The 20,655-nt window shown below is 47.6% G+C and overlaps 1 protein-coding gene across 2 annotated transcripts in view; it reads left to right on the forward strand.

Annotated features, from left to right (window-relative positions):
* ITK (IL2 inducible T cell kinase) overlaps nucleotides 1-9,781 on the forward strand; it is a 31,491-nt gene extending 21,710 nt beyond the window's left edge. For both annotated transcript variants that reach the window (XM_009987953.2, XM_086621316.1), the window contains exons 9-17: nucleotides 1,620-1,699; nucleotides 2,350-2,486; nucleotides 3,258-3,332; nucleotides 4,020-4,191; nucleotides 4,924-5,140; nucleotides 5,871-5,935; nucleotides 6,024-6,142; nucleotides 8,809-8,966; nucleotides 9,511-9,781. In XM_009987953.2, the coding sequence (XP_009986255.1) occupies nucleotides 1,620-1,699; nucleotides 2,350-2,486; nucleotides 3,258-3,332; nucleotides 4,020-4,191; nucleotides 4,924-5,140; nucleotides 5,871-5,935; nucleotides 6,024-6,142; nucleotides 8,809-8,966; nucleotides 9,511-9,582 (1,095 nt within the window). In that variant the 3' untranslated portion in view covers nucleotides 9,583-9,781. The remainder of the gene's footprint in view (nucleotides 1-1,619; nucleotides 1,700-2,349; nucleotides 2,487-3,257; nucleotides 3,333-4,019; nucleotides 4,192-4,923; nucleotides 5,141-5,870; nucleotides 5,936-6,023; nucleotides 6,143-8,808; nucleotides 8,967-9,510) is intronic.
* Nucleotides 9,782-20,655: the final 10,874 nt, after the last annotated feature.

Genomic DNA, 20,655 nt, shown 5'->3' on the forward strand with positions numbered 1-20,655 from the left:
AAAAATTCTTTCAGTTCCTATAAACTCCTAAGGGATGTGTCCATGCATGGTTTAGCAACCTTATTTTTCCTTTTGGTCCTACCAGCGCAACTTTTCTGTGGCAGCTACCCCTGTGTGGCTGCAGACACTTCTGGTTCAGAACCTCACAGCCCTGAGAGCTCCCCCCAGAAATGTGGCCAAGCTCATGAGTAATCTTTGGGCAGGTTTGCTGTTAAGAGAGACGGACAGGCAAGAGCAGTGCTTAAAGTAACTCGGGCAGGATGCTGTCGCCAATACTTGCCTAGCTGTGCAAGCAACTCCATACTGCTAGGGAGACAAGTCTTAAAGCCCTCACTGTCCATGATGTAGTTGTTTCTTCAGCAGCATCTGGGGACCATTTTTAGAGCTTCTCTGTGCTAGATGTTGTATAGTGCAGGTATGGTAGATGTTGTGCAGACACACATTGAAGAGAAAACCCTGGCAGGTTTATAGCTCAGTGGCCCAGTCCCACCTGGGCAGAAGAGCACCCTGAAAGTCATCAGTTCGTAGGCAGGGGATGCAGTAGCAGTCACGGCCCCTGTGTTCACCAGGGGCTGAATCAGGTGGGCAGGAGGCCGAGGCAGGGTGCACTCGGTGGATTAGGTTTGGACCAAGTGTTGTGGGTGGATAGAGAACATATAAAATGGAGGAAATCTACCATGCAAAGCAAAGGAGGCAACAAAATAATCAGGCACTTGGGGTGCCAAATTAAAAGCATCTTTATCTGCAAACAGAAGAAAAAGCTGGTTTTATTATCCGTATATAGATCAGCACAGCACATTACATCCAAACTGTTATGTTAAATCTTCTCCTCTGCCATTTGATCCATTAGTTCTTGGCCCTGCAGGAGCATGGCCTATGATACATTTTAGCACTTGGATGAGTACAAAACAATTACAGTGAAAAATTAAAATAGAAAATTGTTCTGTGAGTGCCAGAGTGGAGGAAGCCTGCTTTCCTACACGTTTATGTCTAGATACTGGGTGACCGGGGTACTTACGAAAGGACAGGATCTTGTCCAGGCTTTTCCCATTTGTGGTACATTGATAAATTATCTTTCATACGCTCCCATACGGAGTCTCTGGTGTTGAATAAATTGTACTCTTGTTCTGTAGCTGCTCTCTCAATGGAGGGCACTCAAAGGGGTTTGCCTTTCCAGCTAGCTGCCCATTTCATTGAACTTGTTGGAAACTGGTATCATCAGTGTTCTGCCAGATAGAGTTGAAAGCAGTCAATGGGTTCAAAATTTCAAGAGGAGAGGCTTGGAGGGACAGAGAAACACACACTCATGTACCCACACCCACACATACTCAGTATGAGCGCATAAGTCTCATTTCCTCAGGAAACTGAGCTAAAAATACACAGCACCCAAGAGAGACCAGCTGGGTGTACCTGCAGGCCCTGGGCAGCCATCAGAGCTGTGCACAGAACAGACCAAGCTCTATCAGCTGGCTGATGGCTCGTTTTTTTCCTACATGTTCAGCACATCCTCATGACTGAGCAGTAGACAGGGCTGAAACGAGCAGAGCTTTGCCCCGAGCCCGCTTCTTTTCTTTCCATTAGGTTTCTAACCAGTTTTCTCTCCTTTGTTCTTGTTACAGGGTAGGGAAGGTGCCTTCATGGTGAGAGATTCGAGGCAGCCTGGCATGTACACAGTCTCTGTTTTCACCAAAGCGTTAAGGTACAGCTGAGCTCAGCAGCTTTTCACATCAATTACATCAATGAAATGGCTTCCATGAGAGTGTAATCTCTGTAGTTGTTTTGGCATTATAAAGAGAGAGCAGAAGGCTCATGAAAATGGTAGAGGAAAACACTTCCAAAAAAGGCAGAAGAGTTAGCTGCCATTCGCAAAGTGTATTAAAGGCTCAGCTTCCCGCTGCATCTAAATATATGCCCATAAATAGTCCCTTAGACACCACTGGGGTTGTGATTTTGACAAAATTGTTCCTCCAGCTGAAGTGTCAGTAGAATCAATATGGACTATATGCTGGACCTATCAGAGGTAGGTAATACAAGACTAGTGAAAGGGTTTCAGTGATGGGGCAGAAAGTTTTGTTTCAGAAAGGAGAGGCAGAGGAACTTAGTACTAAACCTGCTCTTATCAGAAAACCTCAGTCTTTCTAGAGATGAGACCATCTATGAGTGAGAGGGAGAACACACAAGTACCCAGCTTTCGTTAGCAATTGCAGCTCACTCCTTGCTCCTCTCCCATTCGTTCTGTGTAAAGAAAGTGCTCCCTTTTGCTTGCTCGCTCGTCTTCCACTTATGCCCCAAATTCCTGTCTTTTTGCTGCAATCTAGTTTTCCTTAAAGAAAACCTCATATTTTTCAGCACGGATAACAACCCTGTTATAAAGCATTATCACATCAATGAGACAACTGACTTTCCCAAGCGATACTACTTGGCAGAAAAGCATGTGTTTGACTGCATCCCTGAACTCATCAACTATCACCAGCACAACGCGGCAGGTGAGTGAGGGCTGATGCTGACCCGGCAAGTTGCTCTTTTACCATGCAGCCAGGTGACTCTTTTGAATGGAGGGCTCCCAAGCCCTCTGTCCTTACAATGAAATTTTAAATGGCATCACCTTTTCTTCTACTTATCTTGACACGTGGATGGCAGAAAAATTATCATCTCGGGCCAGCTTCCAGCTTTTCATCTTCTTCATGGTCCTTCTAAGGCTGATATGAGAGCACAGACACCGTAATGACATACTATAGAGAGCCCTTTGATTCCTTGAAGTCCATAGGAGTGTGTCATCACTGCCAGACCATCTGTTGGAGTTACACTGCAGGGCCTTCTTGCCCAGGAAGTGATACATCCCTGGGCCTTGATTTGACATAAAGTTAGGGACATGGCCAGGATCCATAACCAGACATGGGAGTCACCAAAGACTCCCATTCCTACAGTCCCGGAGTACCAAGGGAAACCCTGGGCTTCAAAAATACCCTACAAATAAAAGATATCATTTGGAATTTTATTAGACTTAGTAAAGACTCACAGCTCACATTTGCTGACAGAGTGGAAATGGGAAACAAGCTGAAACTGCTGAGAATTGGCTTCCTTTTTGCAGGCAGGAAATCACAGTCTGCATAGAAGTTCAACTGCCCTCAAGTGGAGCTGAGAACTCAGTACAACATATCTGCTTCCAGTATCCAGACTCCCTTCTGGGGTAGTGACAGCCACACTTCTCATAACTGTGACAATAACTAGAACCCATCTTTTCCTCTGTTATTCAGGTCTTGTCACTCGTTTGCGGTATGCAGTCTCTTGTTGGAGAAAAAAGGCCCCAATCACTGCAGGACTGAGCTACGGTATGGAGTTACTCTCTTGACCATATAGGAATCACAATCCTTGCTGATTAACTGGATGATCCTGAATATCCCCATGGATACTGAGAATATTCACGTGACTATAGCCACAATAAATAGCTTTCTTCAGATCTTTACACTGCACCATACACTGGGTTATCATCTTTATCATCACCATTGATAACTGAATGAACTGATGTGCAGTGCCTTGAGGGAGATGATAAGAACCCCAGGGTCTCAAAGAAGTCAACATTAAATACTGAGATGAATGTTGAAAAAAGGTGGTGGGAGGGGGAGCATAGCATAACTTGATGAGTCCCTTCTGAAAGATGCCTCTATTTGCATATAGTTGTCTATAGAATTTTGCTGGTATCATCTTCATTGTAATTGTTGGAGACATCAAAGAAACTCAAAATCATATCGTGCTCAGTAGTGCATGACAGAAACAATCCTCCCTGAAGAACTGGATAGACAAGACAAAGGGGGAAAGAAAGGGGATGTTGTTTTTCCTATTCTTAAACATGATCTGCAGCATAGACTAGTCAAATGAGCTACCAAAGGTCAGACAGGCAATTTGAGACAGAGCCAGAAAGTCTCACTCTGAGTCCTGTCTCAATGTTTAACACACAAAAGCTTTTTGTTTGACATTTTACTGCTAGATCCTCACTCTTTCTCCCTTACAATCAACAGGAAAATTGGTCATTAACCCCTCTGAGCTCACCCGTGTCCAGGAAATTGGCAGTGGTCAGTTTGGGGTGGTCTACCTTGGCTACTTGCTGGAGAAGACGAAAGTAGCCATAAAGACCATTCGTGAAGGAGCAATGTCTGAAGAGGATTTCATCGAGGAAGCTAAAGTCTTGATGTAAGTAGTAGATTGACCAAGAAAGTCAGACCCTGTACGATTCACAAGATTGAACCAAAGTGTTGTGATAATATTCAGGGATATGAATGAGGACTTTAAACTTGGATTATCTACTATGTATCTAAATAGTAATGAGAGAGAGCAGTGAGCTCCCGTGGTTACAAAGGAAGGCAATTCAAAGTGTAGGTGAATTACTGTGCTTGTAAGTCTTATCAATAACCAGAATGGTTTCCCACATCTCTGCTATTCAGGAAGGCAGAGTCAATTCATGGTGTGTTGTGGAGAGCAAAGTGGGTTTTGTCACAAATAATCAGATGAAGAAATGTCATAAAATTTGAGGGAAATTTTATTGAAAAACCTTACCTGCACAATTTTTTTGCATTGCACAACTGAAAATATTTCTCCTTGGTTTTATTGATGTTTTTTGTATTTATTTTACATTTCCCTTCCTTCAAAGTAGACAGAAATGGATTTTTTTGTTTCTTTGATTTGATGTTTTTCCACACAGAAAAGTCTTCTGGTGACTATCACCATTAAACTGGGATGATACTGAGTGCTACTTGATGTTAGACTTCGTCTACACATTTTCTTCCTTCTGCTTTCACAGTTGGTGTTTGCAGAGAGAGGGGTGCAGCAGGGTGGCATGGACAGCCATATATCACACACGTGCTGTAAGGATAGAAGGCACTGACTCTATTTCAGCCTCTTTTCACCTTCCTCCCTCTCTCACAGGAAGCTGTCTCACCCCAAGCTAGTCCAACTTTACGGTGTATGCTTTGAGAACGCTCCCATTTCCCTGGTGTTTGAGTTCATGGAGAATGGTTGCTTGTCCGACTACCTCAGGAGCCAGCGGGGCCATTTTTCAAAGGAAACCCTGCTGGGGATGTGCCAAGATGTGTGTGAAGGAATGGCTTATCTGGAACAAAACTCTGTCATTCACAGAGATCTGGTATGTTGATCCCAGATATTTTTCCTTTGCTCCAGCTGGGCTCTTCCCTGTGCTTCCTCACTTCCTTAATTTCAGTTTTCACACTCCTCCTGCCTACTTGTTGACAGGAGATCCAGTATCTTCCCTTATTGCAGAAGCAGCATCAATACTTAAGGAAAAAAAAAGCATCCCCTGGAGCGCCCATTAATCTATTTCCCTTAATTGTGTTTGTGAGAGAAAAAATGCAGACATAAAGTTTGTCTCTTTCTCTGAGTGGACTCTTTTGCTCCCCGAGAGCCTCAGCTCCCACAGTCCCCAGTGACTGACCACTCTTCATATCTAAAATGAGTGAAAATGCCAAAAAACCTATTTTAACATACACATAAACGTACATTGGCGATAAAATACATGGTTCAATCAAGCTGCATCAGTCACTGCTCTTGTTTTTTTAGGGAGAAAAGACTGTGGGTAACTGTGGATATTTTAGGGTCTTTCTCTGCCCTTTCTGGGCACCAAGGGCCTGCAAGTCAGACTGATGGTTGAACAGCTTTTGTGGCAACAGGATCATGCTGGCCATAAAACGTATAGAAAGCATGAGAATCTAAAGTTTTCACCCTCTTTGTATACTACGATGTCACTTCAGTTCTCCCTTTTTTGAGCACTATCTGCTCTGCCAGAATAAAAGCAACTCAGTGGCTGTGATAGTCTTTCAGCTCTGACCTTCTGCCTTCGCGCCTTTCTTTTCTTGCAGGCTGCAAGGAACTGCCTGGTGGGGGAATCCCATGTAGTCAAAGTGTCCGACTTCGGGATGTCGAGGTAATGCCACTGAAGCTGCACGCACTCCCTGCGGACTATCACGGAATGGGGTGATTACTCAGCATGCTCCCTTCTTTTCCTTTTCCAGGATTGTCCTTGATGACCAGTATACCAGCTCCACAGGTACCAAGTTTCCAGTCAAGTGGTCTGCTCCAGAAGTTTTCTCCTACAGCAACTATAGCACCAAATCTGACGTTTGGTCATTTGGTAAGAATCGATTGTCAGAATGGAAAAAAAATTCAACAAACACCAGCTTAGAAAAACCTAGGGGCCCAATTCTCAAGTAAACTCTCCTAAACACTACATCCTCTGGGCTCCAGGGGTGTTTTGCCTGAATAGTGGCTTAGGAAAGCAAGCCTGAGTCATTTAAATGAAAGAAAGGAAAGAAAGCAAACTACCCAGACAGTTTGGAACACTGGAAATACTGCCAACTTGATGTCTTCTACTTTATACCTATGCAATGTTATATGATACCAAATAATGAACTCTGTTTCATGGTGATATAGCAGCAGTGTCCAAGAAAAGGTTGAAAAGTCACTGACAAAATTATATAAAGAAATAAAAGACATTTAGGCACTCTTTATCTCTGCATGTTAGTCCCAGGCACTGATATTTCACCCAAACCCTCTGCCTTTCCAAGTTTGCTCTGCTGACTCCAATTGCTTTACACTGATCTGAAAATATTATTTCCCAGCTCCCATTTTCTCACCTCATTTCCTGCTCCCCGGTGCATTGTTTTATGATTTGCCTCTGTTCTTTGGTCTCCCTTCTGGACTCTCACAGATAAGAAAGCTGTTGTATTTTTTTCCCCCCCGGTCACTGGCACTGGAGATAACAAAGGCTATCCCCTGGCCCGTTGGTCTGGCACGCTAACGCATCTGGCCCATCTCCAGCCAGCACGCAAGTCGTGGCACCGCGGGATGAATCAGTGCAGTGTGCTGTGCACAGCACGCAGTCAATGGGGTGCCACTCAGCTCCGGGCCTTGCAGTAAATAATGCAGGATTATAACCTTTGCTAGTCTGCGCTTGTGAATTCTGCGCTTCCCTCTCCCTTTGCTGTGCTCTGCTGGGGTGGAAGCTGTGCGTTCCTGCGGTGGGTTACCCAGCGCAGCAGGAGCTGGGTGCTCAGACCGTGCAGGATCTTCAACAACCCAACCCGGGGATGCTTCAAGAGCAGCATTCCTCTTTCCGTGTCCTCTGGCATGTGGAGGAGGCTGTCAGCACTCACCACGTAATGACAAGGGTCTCACGTAATAACAAGGGACAACGTTTGCCAGTGGAGCTCTCTGACACCTCACAGCAAAGTGGCAATGACGTGGGGAGAGGTGCTACTTTGGTAAGAATGTTCTTCTGCTTCACAAATCAGAAACTGGCCTGTACAGTGAGAGCCAGGTGCCTCCAGAAAGGGAGCTCAGTTTGATTTACAGTCAAGCCAGGCTGGGTGAAATTGGTTCACTCCAGTTTCAGGGCTGAATGAAATACCAGTGAGCTTTGTTTGCGGTGGCCAGTCCTTCATGAAACGTGCAGACAGCAGTGTTGTACATCTGTTGAACTTGTTATCTCCCTATCCAGTGGCGTTTGCATAAGAGGATTCCTCTGTCACGTCACGGTCTCATGACTGTGAGAAGCTTTCTGCTCTGCTACTCTGCAGCACATTCATCTCTTCTGCCAGTCCCGACATCCTGCTGTGCCCAGGAGAATATAAGAAATTCCCTATGCAGGAATCTGCACACTGGGGAAGTACCACTGCTTTGCTTATTCTTCAACAGAGCCAATATCATTGGTGAGGAGCTGCAGTCTCTATGCATCTTCCTATTTGAAGAATTCAAAGCTGGAAAGCAGGCACCGTTTAGCAAAGTTACACAATCTGATTTCAGATCTGTCTGTCTCCTTTTTCTAACACTATGTGAACACAGTTTACCAAGTCAGTCATATTAGGTGACAAAGAAATTAAACCTAATGATAACACGGATGCCTTGTATTCACTGCATTTGCAAACCCTCTCTGATCTGGTGGCCAATCACAATGTATTCCACAGTTTTTTTGTCTTTGCCTCTCTCTCTTCCACCACACTAGAGAAGCACAAGTTTCTGTACTGCTCTGAACAATAATCATAGGAAAACATGTTATGACTGTTTAGGAAAAGAGGAAAAACGTGCTACAATCCTTTGAAATTGCACTATCATTGCATGTGAACTCATCCCAGTGAATGACACCACCCGGGACATTTTACAGGCAAGGAGTTCTCACTACTAAGCCTAAGCTGACTAACAGGAACGGTGTATTTCATATTGCTTTCTTGCTCCTAAGTCTTGCCAAAATACAAGCAGGTTCTGGTTTAGGATACACTGCAGGCAGGAACATCAGTGATATGTCTTTGTATCTGATTAACTGGAAGCAAAACCAGATAAACTGAATCAGTGAGAAAAAGCAGGTTCTCTTCCCCAGATTACGCATCTGGATGAGTACAGGGACAAGCATTCCCTCTTCTTCACAGCTGGGGAGAAGACATACAACATTGATCTATTTTCTGACACATGACACACTTAGACTTCATCTGACTCATGGGCAAAGAAATCCCTGCCGTGCTAGACTGTCATGAAGTAGAGTGCAGAAAAGTCAAATTTGCAGTGATCCAGATTGGTACTTCCACACAGTCCAGTGCCCAGCAGAGATCCTAGTTGGCATTCTCAAACTGTACAGCTGTGTTAGGGCCTGATTTTTCAGATACCTACTGAGGATCTGAGTGAACATGCTTTTTCAGGTATCACACACCAACTTTGAGCTGCAGGGAAGAGCAGGTGGAAGGTGATTGCGGGCCTGTTGAGGATTTTATTTCCTTCTTTGTGATTTTTCTCGTTTGCTTGCTTTAGGAGTGCTGATGTGGGAGGTCTTCAGTGAAGGTAAAATCCCCTATGAGAATCGCACCAATGGAGAAGTGGTAGAAGAAATCAATGCAGGATTTCGGCTTTACAAACCCAAGCTGGCCTCCAAGGCTATTTATGAGGTCATGAGCCACTGCTGGAGGATGGTTAGTATTGTAATGGGAGAGCCCTAGTTCCCAAAGACAAGAGCTCCCTTCCCCTTGGCTTTTAGGAGGAGGAACAGGTATACACTTCACATGATAACACAAGATAAAACCCTGGAGGTGAGGCTTTTCGTAGCTTTCATCTGCACTAGCAGCCAAACTCCAGGCTCTTTGCCTTTTATTTAAGCTGCTGTTTCTATAGAGCGTGACTTCACTGAGAAGTCTATGCAGTGCACGTCACTCAAGTTAACTCAACAGTTGGCTTCCTAAGCACGCTGTGTATCTCTGGGGCCAAGTTTTAATAGTGATGGTAAAAATGACAGCCAACCTATTACAAGGTACTTAGTGTCTACTAGGCAAAATTCACTGCTAGTAGAAAAGAAACATTGCACAGAAGGAAGCTCATTCTTCTGTTGGCATTTTCTCTGAAACAATAGATTGTATTTTTGTTAATACTCAGTTTCTTCACAAGGTTTTCCTTCCTAACCTCACCATTCCTCTCCAGCTGACGTTAATGTTCTCTCTCTTTCTTCTCTCCCCTGCTTAGAGGAAAGATGACCGGCCGTCCTTTTCTGTTCTGCTGTATCAGCTGAGTGAAATCTCTGAGTTTGATCTGTAATCATGGCACTGGATGCTAAGCAAAGCTAAGAGAGTCCTCAGAAGGCAGATGGCTGGATTTTCCACACACAAAGCATTAACAGGAATCCTCTCACCATAGACACTTGCCTTATGCCTGAGGAGAAGGAGAGGGCAGAGCCTGGTACCTCCAGACAGACAAGATATCCCCAGGTCTTCCAGAGCCCAGACAGACACAGACTTTGGTTTGGCCAAGACTGTGGTTTGCATGTTACAAGCAGAAGCAGCAACTGAGCACAGAGTCCTGAGCCCACAATCCAGCAAGTGTATTTCTCCTGAAGATACAGCCTCAAAACTAAGAGATCTGACATTGCTATTCCAGTTCTGTGAACTCCTAAAATAAGGTCCTCCCTGGGGAAAAAAAAAAAGCCTGTCTTTAACTGCAGAGGAACATTTAGACATTTCCATGTCTCTCTAATTCAGAGTGGGCTGGACCTGAAAGCTCTGAACAGGAATATGCTTGGGACACACGGGAACAGACTGGATTTAGTGACTGCATTTCTGATGCTGATATTTCAAGGTGGTTTTGTTCTCGCTTTGCACTATTTTCCCTGAAACTGTGGCATAACAGGAGCAGGATTCTGGTACCTGGTAAGCTGGTGAGGTGTCTGTGTACGCATGTGTGTTTGTAAAGGAGGAGGATAAAAAGCAACGTGTTGAAGAGCTTTGACATTCTCTCAAATTGCATTGTATAATGAGTGGGAAAACAGGAGACTCTGATGCAAATGGAGATGTTCTTGGAAGGGAGAAGTCAAGGTTGAAAGTATGTATTGTTTTTTTCTTCAGTCTTTCTACATCAGAAGATAAATACATGCTCTCCATCCAATTTCTTTGAACGGAGTCTGGAGGACTGAGCAGTGTGGAGTGTTATGAGTTTCCAGTCCAGGGCAAGGCAGGATCCCAGAATCTGATTACCTGTGAAAGGCACAGGAACCTTCTCCTTCTCCTAACTAGCATGTTTGGAAGGAAGGAGCCGGAGGGCTCCAGAAGAGTAGCTACGAGGAGAAAACATGCAGAGTATGTACTCAGTGCACCAGTGATAATGAGAAGAGTTTTCTCCTGCTTCAAAGAGTAACTGATTCATCACAAGTAAAAACTTTTCCATCTCTTCTGTGAACAAACTTGTGAATCCTCTAGGAACGATTAAAGAAAAAGTCCTATGTGAATGGACTGCCTGGTTACTCATCCCACGAGGAGCTCCATATTATGCGGTGACAGCAGAAGAAGGTATAAACAGTATCCATCTCCTGGTACTTCAGTGAAAATACGTTTTCACTGCAAGACAGAGACACTGTTTTGACATAACTGACCTCAAAACTAAAAGTATGGGTGTTGGTGTCGTACAGAATTTGTAAATAAGATCAGGATTTCCTGCTTAGCATTAACAGTAACTAGAGAAGTCAAGAGGACTCACAGGTGATATGTGAATATGTGCAGTATTTTTTCGATGCTTCTCTGTTTGGGCAGGTGAAAACATGAGTAAATCTTACGTGAGAGCAGTTTACAAAAACTCTGAGGTGTAAACTTCCAGCAGCAACCTCTCCTGTCAGTACAGAAGTCAGGTTCAAATATGTTTGCCAACAAAAATGGAACAAGGAAATAATGTAATCCCATGATCTCACATATCCTGTGTCAAACTATTTCTTCATAGAAGGAGGCTTAATTTTTGGTATTTTTCAGGCCCATGGAGCCTTTAGGCTTTTAGGAGCCAGAGTGTCTTTTCAGGTGTATGGGTACAGGCAAGGCATTAGTTCCCGCCTTATACATCTTCCCACTTTGATTCCACATTATTTTCTTTGGTTTACTCCTGCAAATATCACGCAGAACAACTCTCCTAGGCAAGGAGAATCCTAACATTCAGATCAGAGGTTGTCAATCCTAAATGCAGGATCAGAGTGCTACCTTCAAATCAGGATTGCTGCCAAAATTTCTTGGTAGTCTGAACTAATATGTGGAATATGACCAATACACGGAATATGAACATCGATAAACTGATTTTGAGCTTTTGCCTACAGTGAATTTAAGCTTTTTGACCCTCTGATCCTTTAATCTGAGTTAGCCTCTTGTCACATTTTGGTGATGCTAAATTTGGCATTTAACCAGTGAAGTTTTTGGTAGTCCTAAACATGTTAAACTGCAGATCTACAGCTGATTTTGAGGACAGCTGGCCATAATGCCACCATCTCCCCTTCTCAATTGCACTTAGACAATCAGTACAACCACAGGATACTCTGAAACGATTCTTCCCTGAGCACACTGTGGCAGGGGTATCTGCAGGCTCAAAAAGTTAAGCTTCTGGCTTGCTGCCTTCTCCATCCTGGGAGGAACCAGGGGCCCATTGAGCTCGAGGAGGTTGCTATTAAGTAGCAACTGCTATTAAGTATTGCTCCGCTAGATAATGTTTCTGAGATTATATTTATATGTGGATAAGTGTAATATTTATTAGCTAGAGAGTGTTGCACAAAATAATATTGTCATGTTTTATGTTCAGTTTTCTTTTGCAGTATTTCTATGTACACGATACATATTTTTACAAACAATAAAATTGCTGAGTCCCAACTGTGGCTTTCACTATACGTTAGCAAAAATGCGAAAACCGTCCTCATGCACTTATAATCATACAGCTTGATCTTCCTCCAAATCCTCCCCACCAAGAAGCAAACAGGCTGGTTCTGGCTTTCAGAAATATCTCTGTTCCCCAAAACTATGGCTATGTTCTGGGGTTAGATTATGTGCTGGGTTTATGGGGGTAGGAAGTATTCAGAATCTCTGCAAAATGGGTAAATTTTTATATGGACACATTGATTTTTAAGTCTAAACATCCATTGTGGTGTCTTTAAAGTCTCCGAATGTTCATAAAATGGGGGTAGCAATATTTGAGTGCTCCCAAAGGGTTGTTTACAGTGGACTTCACAAATCTCAAAAGGCCAGTGCCATACTGTGATAACTGCATAACATTAATACACCATAACACAATCTTCCCCCACCATAGCAGTTTCTATGGCAAGTTTAGGCCTGTGACCTCTGTATGGCTTAACTATGTATGTTCCCCACAAAGTAAAAGTGAGAAATCAGCTGTCTCCTGTTGCAGAGTACATAACCCTTCTCTGAATACCCCTTCCCTCTCTTCTTGGCAAGTATTTGCCATGTGCTGAATGTTTAAACTGTTCCTCTCTTGCCAGTTCGACCCTCTTTGCTTGGCTGTGTTTCAGAAAGGTGGGAGGTTGTGCTTGCCCCTACTTTTGCCTGCCGGTGGTCAGAGGCAGCAGGTGCACAGCTCTGCCTACATTGAACATTTGGCTGGAGCGGAGGCCCAGAGCACTGTCCCAGCACGTCCCCGACCTGCTGCTGCGATAGCCAAAGGCTGGCCCAGCCATGCTGGCGTCCCAGCTGGGAAAAGGCAGTCAAGCAGTAACCTCATCTAGAAAGAGCAGCTGATGCTTCTCAGTGGAGACCAGGGGCTGGAGCGCAGCACCGTTAACCATGAAAAGCTCTTTCCTGGGCATGTGTTGATCACCGTGGGGAAGCGGGGGTTGTGGGTGCTTGTTCCGGTGGATAGTTACCTTAAATTCAAGCCTGAAAAAAAAAAAAACAAACAAACCAATTTCCCGAAACATTTTTTAATGAACATGTTTCTATGTGGCATCTGGTTTTGTCCTCTCTGAACGCTACTCTCTGCAGCACAGAAGGATTCAGGTGAACAGCTCTGCTGAATCTCACTTGGCAGCCACTTCAAATTTGTGTGTATTCTTGTGTTCGGCTCACCCCACCATCGTGTTATCTCTCCCCTCCACACGTAACCAGCTGATGAGCACACTCCTGTGTCCACAGCGGCATGGGGCCTGCCCCTCACTGCCATTCCTCCCAGCCTGCAGAGAGATCTGCAAGACAAATGCAGAGAAGCTTATTCTATTATTCTACAATCTAAGACAACACAGAGTAGAAAATTAAAATAATAAAGTTAACATTCATGGAATTCCCATCCCCCTGAGCCTGGCTGATAATGGGAGCAGATTAAACTATGCAAAAAAAAAAAAAGTCCACAGCAGTTTTTACTGCCACAGTTTTCTTGAGCTGACCTTGTTTCACCCATGGCCTCAGAGCAATATTAGCTGTTAAATCTTTTAGATCTGCAATAATGATGCTCACTTACTGATTTTTTCTGACATGCAATAAATAGTAAAAAGAGGAACGATGGCTACAAAATGTTCCAGTTAAAGGTGAGATAGAAGAAATGCTATGCAGGGGAAGGAGAGGAGTCTCTTCCCAGAGATGCTACCAATAGATTTTTTTTAGGTGTGATCCTGTCTATTAAAACAAAGATAATTTCTAAGACTGTTTTGTGGATTTGTAGTTTGCAGACCCCAGTGCCTTCAGCCTATGGCATCCATTCAACCTATAGTGGCAGAGCCATGGCATAAACCTGGTGTCCAGGCTTCATTGTGGAACCAACATACACCCATGGGGAGCAAGCTCAGCCCTGTACTAGCACGGACAACAGAACAGCAGTCTGTAAGGAATCAGGAGCGGTCACCCTACTCCAGGAGGGGCCGGATGGCGGTGCATTTTTAGCATGGGCTGATGCTCAGGAAAGGGATGCTGCCAGGACCACTGAGGAAACGTATCTAGACCTGTATCTAGACTTTCAAGAGTCCTTGGATATCCACCACTGTCCTTCAACAAACAGATGGCAGCATCAGAACGTGGGGGCTGCAGAAAAATGAATTAAGGCCTCGTACAGGGTTTTTATCACCTCACCATGAGGTGATGTACCTCTGAAAGCTGTAAGAGGTCCAGTCTGGATTTCGGAGTAGTTCTGAAGAGCTGTATTGGAGCTTTAAAAAGATGCATGAGCAGAAGTGCTGGAAACTTGTCCCTGAAGAAACACCAGATGCCAAAAGGAAGATCCTTTGGATACGGTGCTGACTCAGAAGAGGCTTGGAGCTCTGAGCAAAGGCATTGCCTTCTGGCTTTGGTCCCTTATATGCTCAGTGATCCAAGGCTTCACGTGTATTCTGTGAACTGGGGTTTCGTTAAAATGATAGGTAAAACCTAACGATGGCACAGGTCCTCTGAGGGGAAGAAAGGCCGAACACCTGAGACCCAGCAGGCTCAGCAGCAGGGAGATGGGGTGCCAGCCGGGTCCTGCCTTCTCAGGCACCCAAACGCGCTCACCCAGCGCCGGGCCTCCGGGGGGGCTGCCCAGTCGCCCCTGGCCCTGTCCCCTCCATGCACCGGGGGGGCTGGTGGCCTTCCCCCCCACCCCCACCCCCCCCGCGCCGGGGACCCGCTGAGCCGCGCTGCCGCCGCCCCAACCCTCCCCAGCGCAGCGGCAGCGGCAGGAGGCCCCCGCGGCGGGGGGATGCGGCCCCCGGCCCCGCCGCGCATCCCCCGCGCTGCCCGGGGGAGGAGCCGCCCGCACGGCTCCAGCCCCTTCCCGCGGCGGGGGCCGGGGCTCCCCCCGCTGCCGTGCGGAGGGGCCGGCGGAGAGCCGCGGAAGTGCACTTGCTGCAGCCATTTCCTGCTCTTTGTGCGGGCGGCGCGGAGCATCCCGCGGCGCGGAGCATCGCACCCCGCGGAGCGCCAGGTGAGCGGGGCGGGGGTGGGCGCGGGGGCTGCGCGGCCTCACCGCCTCCCTCCCACCCTTCCCGGGGCTGCGCGGGGCTGCGCCCGCCGCCGCCGAGCCCGGTGCCCCCGCCCCGGGCGGGCTGAGCGGGGGCGGCGGGGGGCAGCGGTGGGGCAGGTGCTGCCGCCCGGGGCAGGCGGAGGGCGGGAGGCCCGGCTGGGCCGGGATGTGCGGGGATGTATCCCATAATGCTTAGAGCTACCTGCAGCATTCAGCCTCCCGCAGCCACTGCAAGACGCCGGGGGAGAAAAAAAAAAAAAAAATAGCGCAAATCCCCCTGTCCCCCACCTCCTCCGCATCCCGGCTCCGCGCCCCCAGGACGGGGAGCGGCGGCCGAGCCCCCGGCCCGGTGGGCGCTGCAGGCCCCGCCGCGGGCAGCAACGGCAGCGCTAACCCGAGCCGGGGGTCGCGGCGATGCTCGGCGCAGGGAGAAAGGGGGATGGAGGAGATGGAGGAGCGGCTGAACCCCCCCGGCGGGGGCTCCCGACCAGCGCCCGGATCACCCGTGGCGTGAAAATATGGTGTCCCTGGGGGAGGAGGGGGAAGGAGGAAGCGACGGGGTCTGAGCCGGGGTTGGGAGCGACGGAGCTGCGCCCGCAGGTTCGTGCTTCGGCGTCGGTTGGTGTCGGCGAAACCTTTCCTTTCCAAAATCGCCGGGTTTCCCGGGCGTGAGTCCGTTGAGGAGCGGGGTGCGCCCCGGGCAGCGGTTCTTTGTATTGAACTTTCCACCCGAGGACGCTGGAAACGCGTGGTGCCAGCGGCATCCCACCTGGGGAGGAACGGAGGGATTCGCAGGAAATTTTCGTGGGTTGGAAGGGCCGGGAAGGAACGAGGAGAAGAAAAAGAGACAGCTACTAAAACCTCCCTGTCTGCTCAGGGTTGTTTTGGAGAAGGGGGAAGGGTGAGTGTTGCGTGTGCCGTCAGAGGACACCGCCAGCAGCAGGGCTTGTCCCCCTTCGCCATCTGCCACCTTCCACGGGGGGTTCCTGACTGGAGGGGGTTGGATCACAAAGATTTCGTAGAATTAGGCTGAGTCGCTAAACCCTCCACGCTCCTCCTGCCCTGCACAGATGCCGAAAGAAAAAGCACCCTCACATTTTGCATGCTGACAGTTGTCTGGGGTTAGTCACTAGCCCGGTATTTTGGTGTCTGTCACAGCTGTGTAATTCCAGGGTAATTACCTGCAGAGGAGAATTCTTTTCTGCTTTTCTCTGTACAGTTAATTGTCATTAATGAAGCCTGAGGAATATGGAAAAATCTTCCATTTTCTGAGCAGGGTCTTTTGAGCAAAGCAGACTATGCTAATTTCATGATAGCAGTTTTATTAATGCACAATTATACTCTTTCCATGAAAAATAAGATCGGTTTTGGAAGATCAATAATTGGCTAGCTATTGACAATACTGTCCTGTATGATTTATTGTCCCAGGAAGCCCTTTGACAGTCAGCTTGAAAACTTGCTGTAAATTTCTCAACTATATCGCAAATGTAGTTTCCTATACCTGCCTCATTCCTTGACCCTCTTTGGCACCAGAAAAAAATGTTGACGTTATTCTAAAAGAAATAAATTCCAAAATAATCATGTTGCTGAGAGACAAGGACGGTGTGAATGCCTGGAACTTAGCCCTAATGGAATAGCAGAAAAGGTAGAGCAGAGATACAAAAAAACAGCTTTGAGAGCCCTGCAGTCTGGTTTCCTTTTTTACTGGGGAGGGTAATTTCATGGTTACTAACATCTGTGTCTGTGTAGGGCAGGAGCCCAGTTCTGCCAGCTGCTTTCATCCTGCCTGTGTTGAGAACCTCCTGACAGTGGTGGTGGTGGTTGCAATTAGGAGTAATTCTTACAGCATGAGAGAAGGGGTTGATGACTTGCATCATAAGACACTGAGGACTTCAATCCTGTGCATTTTAGGCAAGGGTCAAACTAAGCTTTTGCATCCTGAAGTTATACTGGACTAAAAATTCATTGGTGCCCAGGAGTGTTTACCCTCCTGTTGCTGTGAGGCAGTGGGTACCAGAAATGCTCTGGTTTTGAGCACTGAGACATCAGTCTCCTGGAGTACCTGTTGGGCCAGGATGGTTCCTGACCTCAGGTTAAATGCTATTTTGGAGTAAGAGGGAGAAGCATTATCACAGGGGTGAAAATATATTAAGTGACTTTCCCAAGTTAACCAGGGACTGGACATCAGAGCTGGAGAAGAATCCCAGACCCTCAGGAGGTGACCAAAAGTTTGTCCTCATATTGCCATCTCCCCAGCAAAAGTCATTTTGCTACTTGTCTCACCCCAGGCTTGCAGGGCTTGGACCCTCTCCTACTGCCAATCTCCTGGGCAATTCCCATTTTTCTTGCCTCCTTTCCCGCTCTTGGTAGTTGCTGCAGCTCCAGCATGAATGTCTGCTGTAGGAGGAGGCGAGCTGAAAAACCGAATCAGCCCGTGCCACTTCCCCAGAGCTCTCAGCTGCGCAGCTTCGAAGCCGAGCGCACACGCATGCAACATAGTCATTATGGCCTTGTTTTTAAAAGTCTTCCTTTGTTCCCCCAAGCTGCTCTAACAATAAAGACGTCTTTGTTCCTCTTGCTGTGAAGAGGATGATATTGCACCGATACTTCTGGGCAGGCATTTTGGTAGGGAAGGTAGGACCTGCCCTGCAAGTTCAGACATCGGGGATGTCCATGTTCGCTCCTTCTCAAAGCCTTCTTACGCTGTCTGTTAAATCTGGCCCCAGGCTGCTGCCGCAACAGGGTCACCATGTCAGGAACTCTGAACTTCCATTTTGGGGTGGTGGGGCCGAGCCCTGTGTGTGGACTCTCCCGGCAGTGTCCAGGAGCCCCAGAGCCTCTATGTGGTCATTTGGCTATAGAAGATGTAAGAGATGGCCAAAGGGGTTGCAACTGAGATGTGGGAGGGGGAGAGGAAGTTTCTGCAGCAGATGGGTAGAAAGTGTGGGCAATACTCGTTAACACCGACGCTCATTAGCAGAAGAGGTAATCAGCCCGGTGGCTGTGTTTCTCTCCAGGGTTTCTCTGGGGTGGGGTTGGCTCCTGCCAGGCTCATGTTCAGTTTTGCCAAAACATGTAGGACCGGAGGGACTTCAGCGGACTTCAGCCTCTCTGACCAGTGGTGGGATATGAAGAAGAAAGTATTTTTGCGAGACGGTCCCCAGCAGCCTGCGAGGTTGTGTTTGAGTCCTCGCAGGCAGGATGTGCTTCCTGTGTGCAAAGGAAAGCCTCGCCCTGCCGTGCACGTTATGGCAGCAAAAACCCCCGTTCCTGGGCCGGCTGCTGCACTGCTCCCCGAGTGGTGTGGCCCCCAGCCCCATGGCCACGTGTGCCAAAGCAGTGTCGGCAAATCACCAACATGGGCTAACTCTCCCCAGCACAGCCGTCCCTGCCCTGTAGCCCAGGTGATGGATGATGGTTAAGGCTTAATGAGGACTTTTTCAAGAGTGTCCCCAAGGATGCCCATCTTCTCCAGGCTGGAGCCGCTTGGTCGCTGCCACATTACCTGACAGCTGCCCCCTTTGTCGCTGGACTGAGGGGGTGAAGCGGGATTTGCCAGGGCAGCCCCAGCACATTGGTGTTAGAAATCTTTGCAGGAAGGTGAAGGAGGGCTGTGTGGGTCTGTGGCAGTGGGACTTCCTCTTTCGGCTCTCCCGGGCAGCCCGCATGACGGGGAGACACCGCACTGCACCCCATGGGCCATGCTAAGTGATTGCTGATGCCTTCAGAGCCTTCCTCAACCTTTGTACCAGCACACAACCCCTCTACCTGCTAGATGGGCAGTGGACCCCAACCAAGACCAGGGCCCTCACCAGCCCTACAGCCACCCCAAGGAGCAGGTGAGGGGCCATGGCACGGGCAGACAGGGGATCGCTCAAGGCTGCTCCTCCATGGATGATCTGGGGTGAGGATCCAGGTCTGCCAACCTTGGATTGGTACCCCCTCCATCACGCACTCCAGCAGTGAGGTTGCTGCCTGCCGCAGTGTGCTACGGGCATGAGACCAAGGGGAAGTCCTGGCAGACCATGCTTTTCCCCGTAGACTCCATTGGTTTTGCACTTGGGTTTAAGAAAGCATAGAATTGAAATTGAGAGTCCCTGTGAAGACTCGTCTGTTAAACCCACAAAGTCTGTGTAGTTTTTCCATCTGCCATTCACCTGGCAAAGCACAGGGTGGGCCATCGGCCGGTTGTGCTGCTTGCTCACTATGGTTTGGCACTTCCTTTTCTGTTCATGTATTTCTACACGCTGCCTCTCTTCCTCTATTTGAGTGCAAGATCTCTGGGGCAGGGACTGGCTTAGTGTCTTGTTTGTGTGCTCTCCAGCACAGCAGGACCCTGACGCTGTAATTGGGATAGGATAGAATAGAATAGAATAGAATAGAATAGAATAGAATAGAATAGAATAGAATAGAATAGAATAGAATAGAATAGAATATTTTCAGTTGGAAGGGACCTGCAATGATCATCTAGTCTAACTGCCTGACCACTTCAGGGCTGACCAAGTATCTCCCGGTATGGACCAAACAGTAGCAGTAATTTTGTCCCTTGAGTTGCTGAGCTCTTTGGCTGTCACAGGGTTATTGGGGAAGTGTCTCTGATTGCAGCAAACTGCCAACACTTTGCATAAATGGCCACAGAGTTTCAAGTACAGAAAAATGAGACATGAGCCCAAGTAAACAGCCACCATCCTCAAAGCTATGAAATGGAAGGGTTTTGTCTTCCCAAACCTGAAGTATGTCATGAAGCACGTGTGAGTACCAGGGATGTTGTTCCGGGAACCCAGAGGAGAGTCTTGAGGCACGGGAGGACGGGGGAGAGTGGTGGGCAGCTGAGGAGGTCAATGGGGCTGGGCGAGTGGAGCCGCTCGCCTGGCACAGAGCAGCACCTGGTGCTGGCAGGCAGGGAGGAAGCTGCTTTTGCCGGTGGTGTGCTGGGACGTAATGTCTGGTTTTGACAGTTGCTACAATTTGTAACAGGAAACCCTTTTAGCAAAGAGGGGTGAAGGAAACAGAAATTTGAGCATGTAGGGAAAGGGCTGCTTGAGATTTCTTTCTCCAGGCACTTACTTCATGGTGCTTCAGCTGCAGGTATAACCAAGCCTGTTTCTCAGCTGCCTGGTACCTTGGCGAGGCATTTGTGGAGGTGAAATGGGTTTTACAAGGCTCATGCATATTCTTGCAGCCCATGTGTGCAGGCAGCAATGATGATAAAGAGCACAGCAGCAGGCTTGTCCCTCCCGTCACCCAACAAGAAACCACCCCAGGACTCCACACAACATGCCTCCCCCTTGGCCGTGGTTCTTGCCAAGTGCATGTGTGTGTCTATCTGTGGATGTTCTGAAGCCATTGTCCTTCCATGCTCCCAGTGCTGCAAAGGAAAAGCAAGCTATATTCTTGGAAAGAGGGACTCAAAAAAAAAAAAGAACCTAA

The sequence above is a fragment of the Tauraco erythrolophus genome, chromosome 16 (assembly GCF_009769465.1).
Source record: "Tauraco erythrolophus isolate bTauEry1 chromosome 16, bTauEry1.pri, whole genome shotgun sequence".
Taxonomy (NCBI): Eukaryota; Metazoa; Chordata; class Aves; order Musophagiformes; family Musophagidae; genus Tauraco; species Tauraco erythrolophus.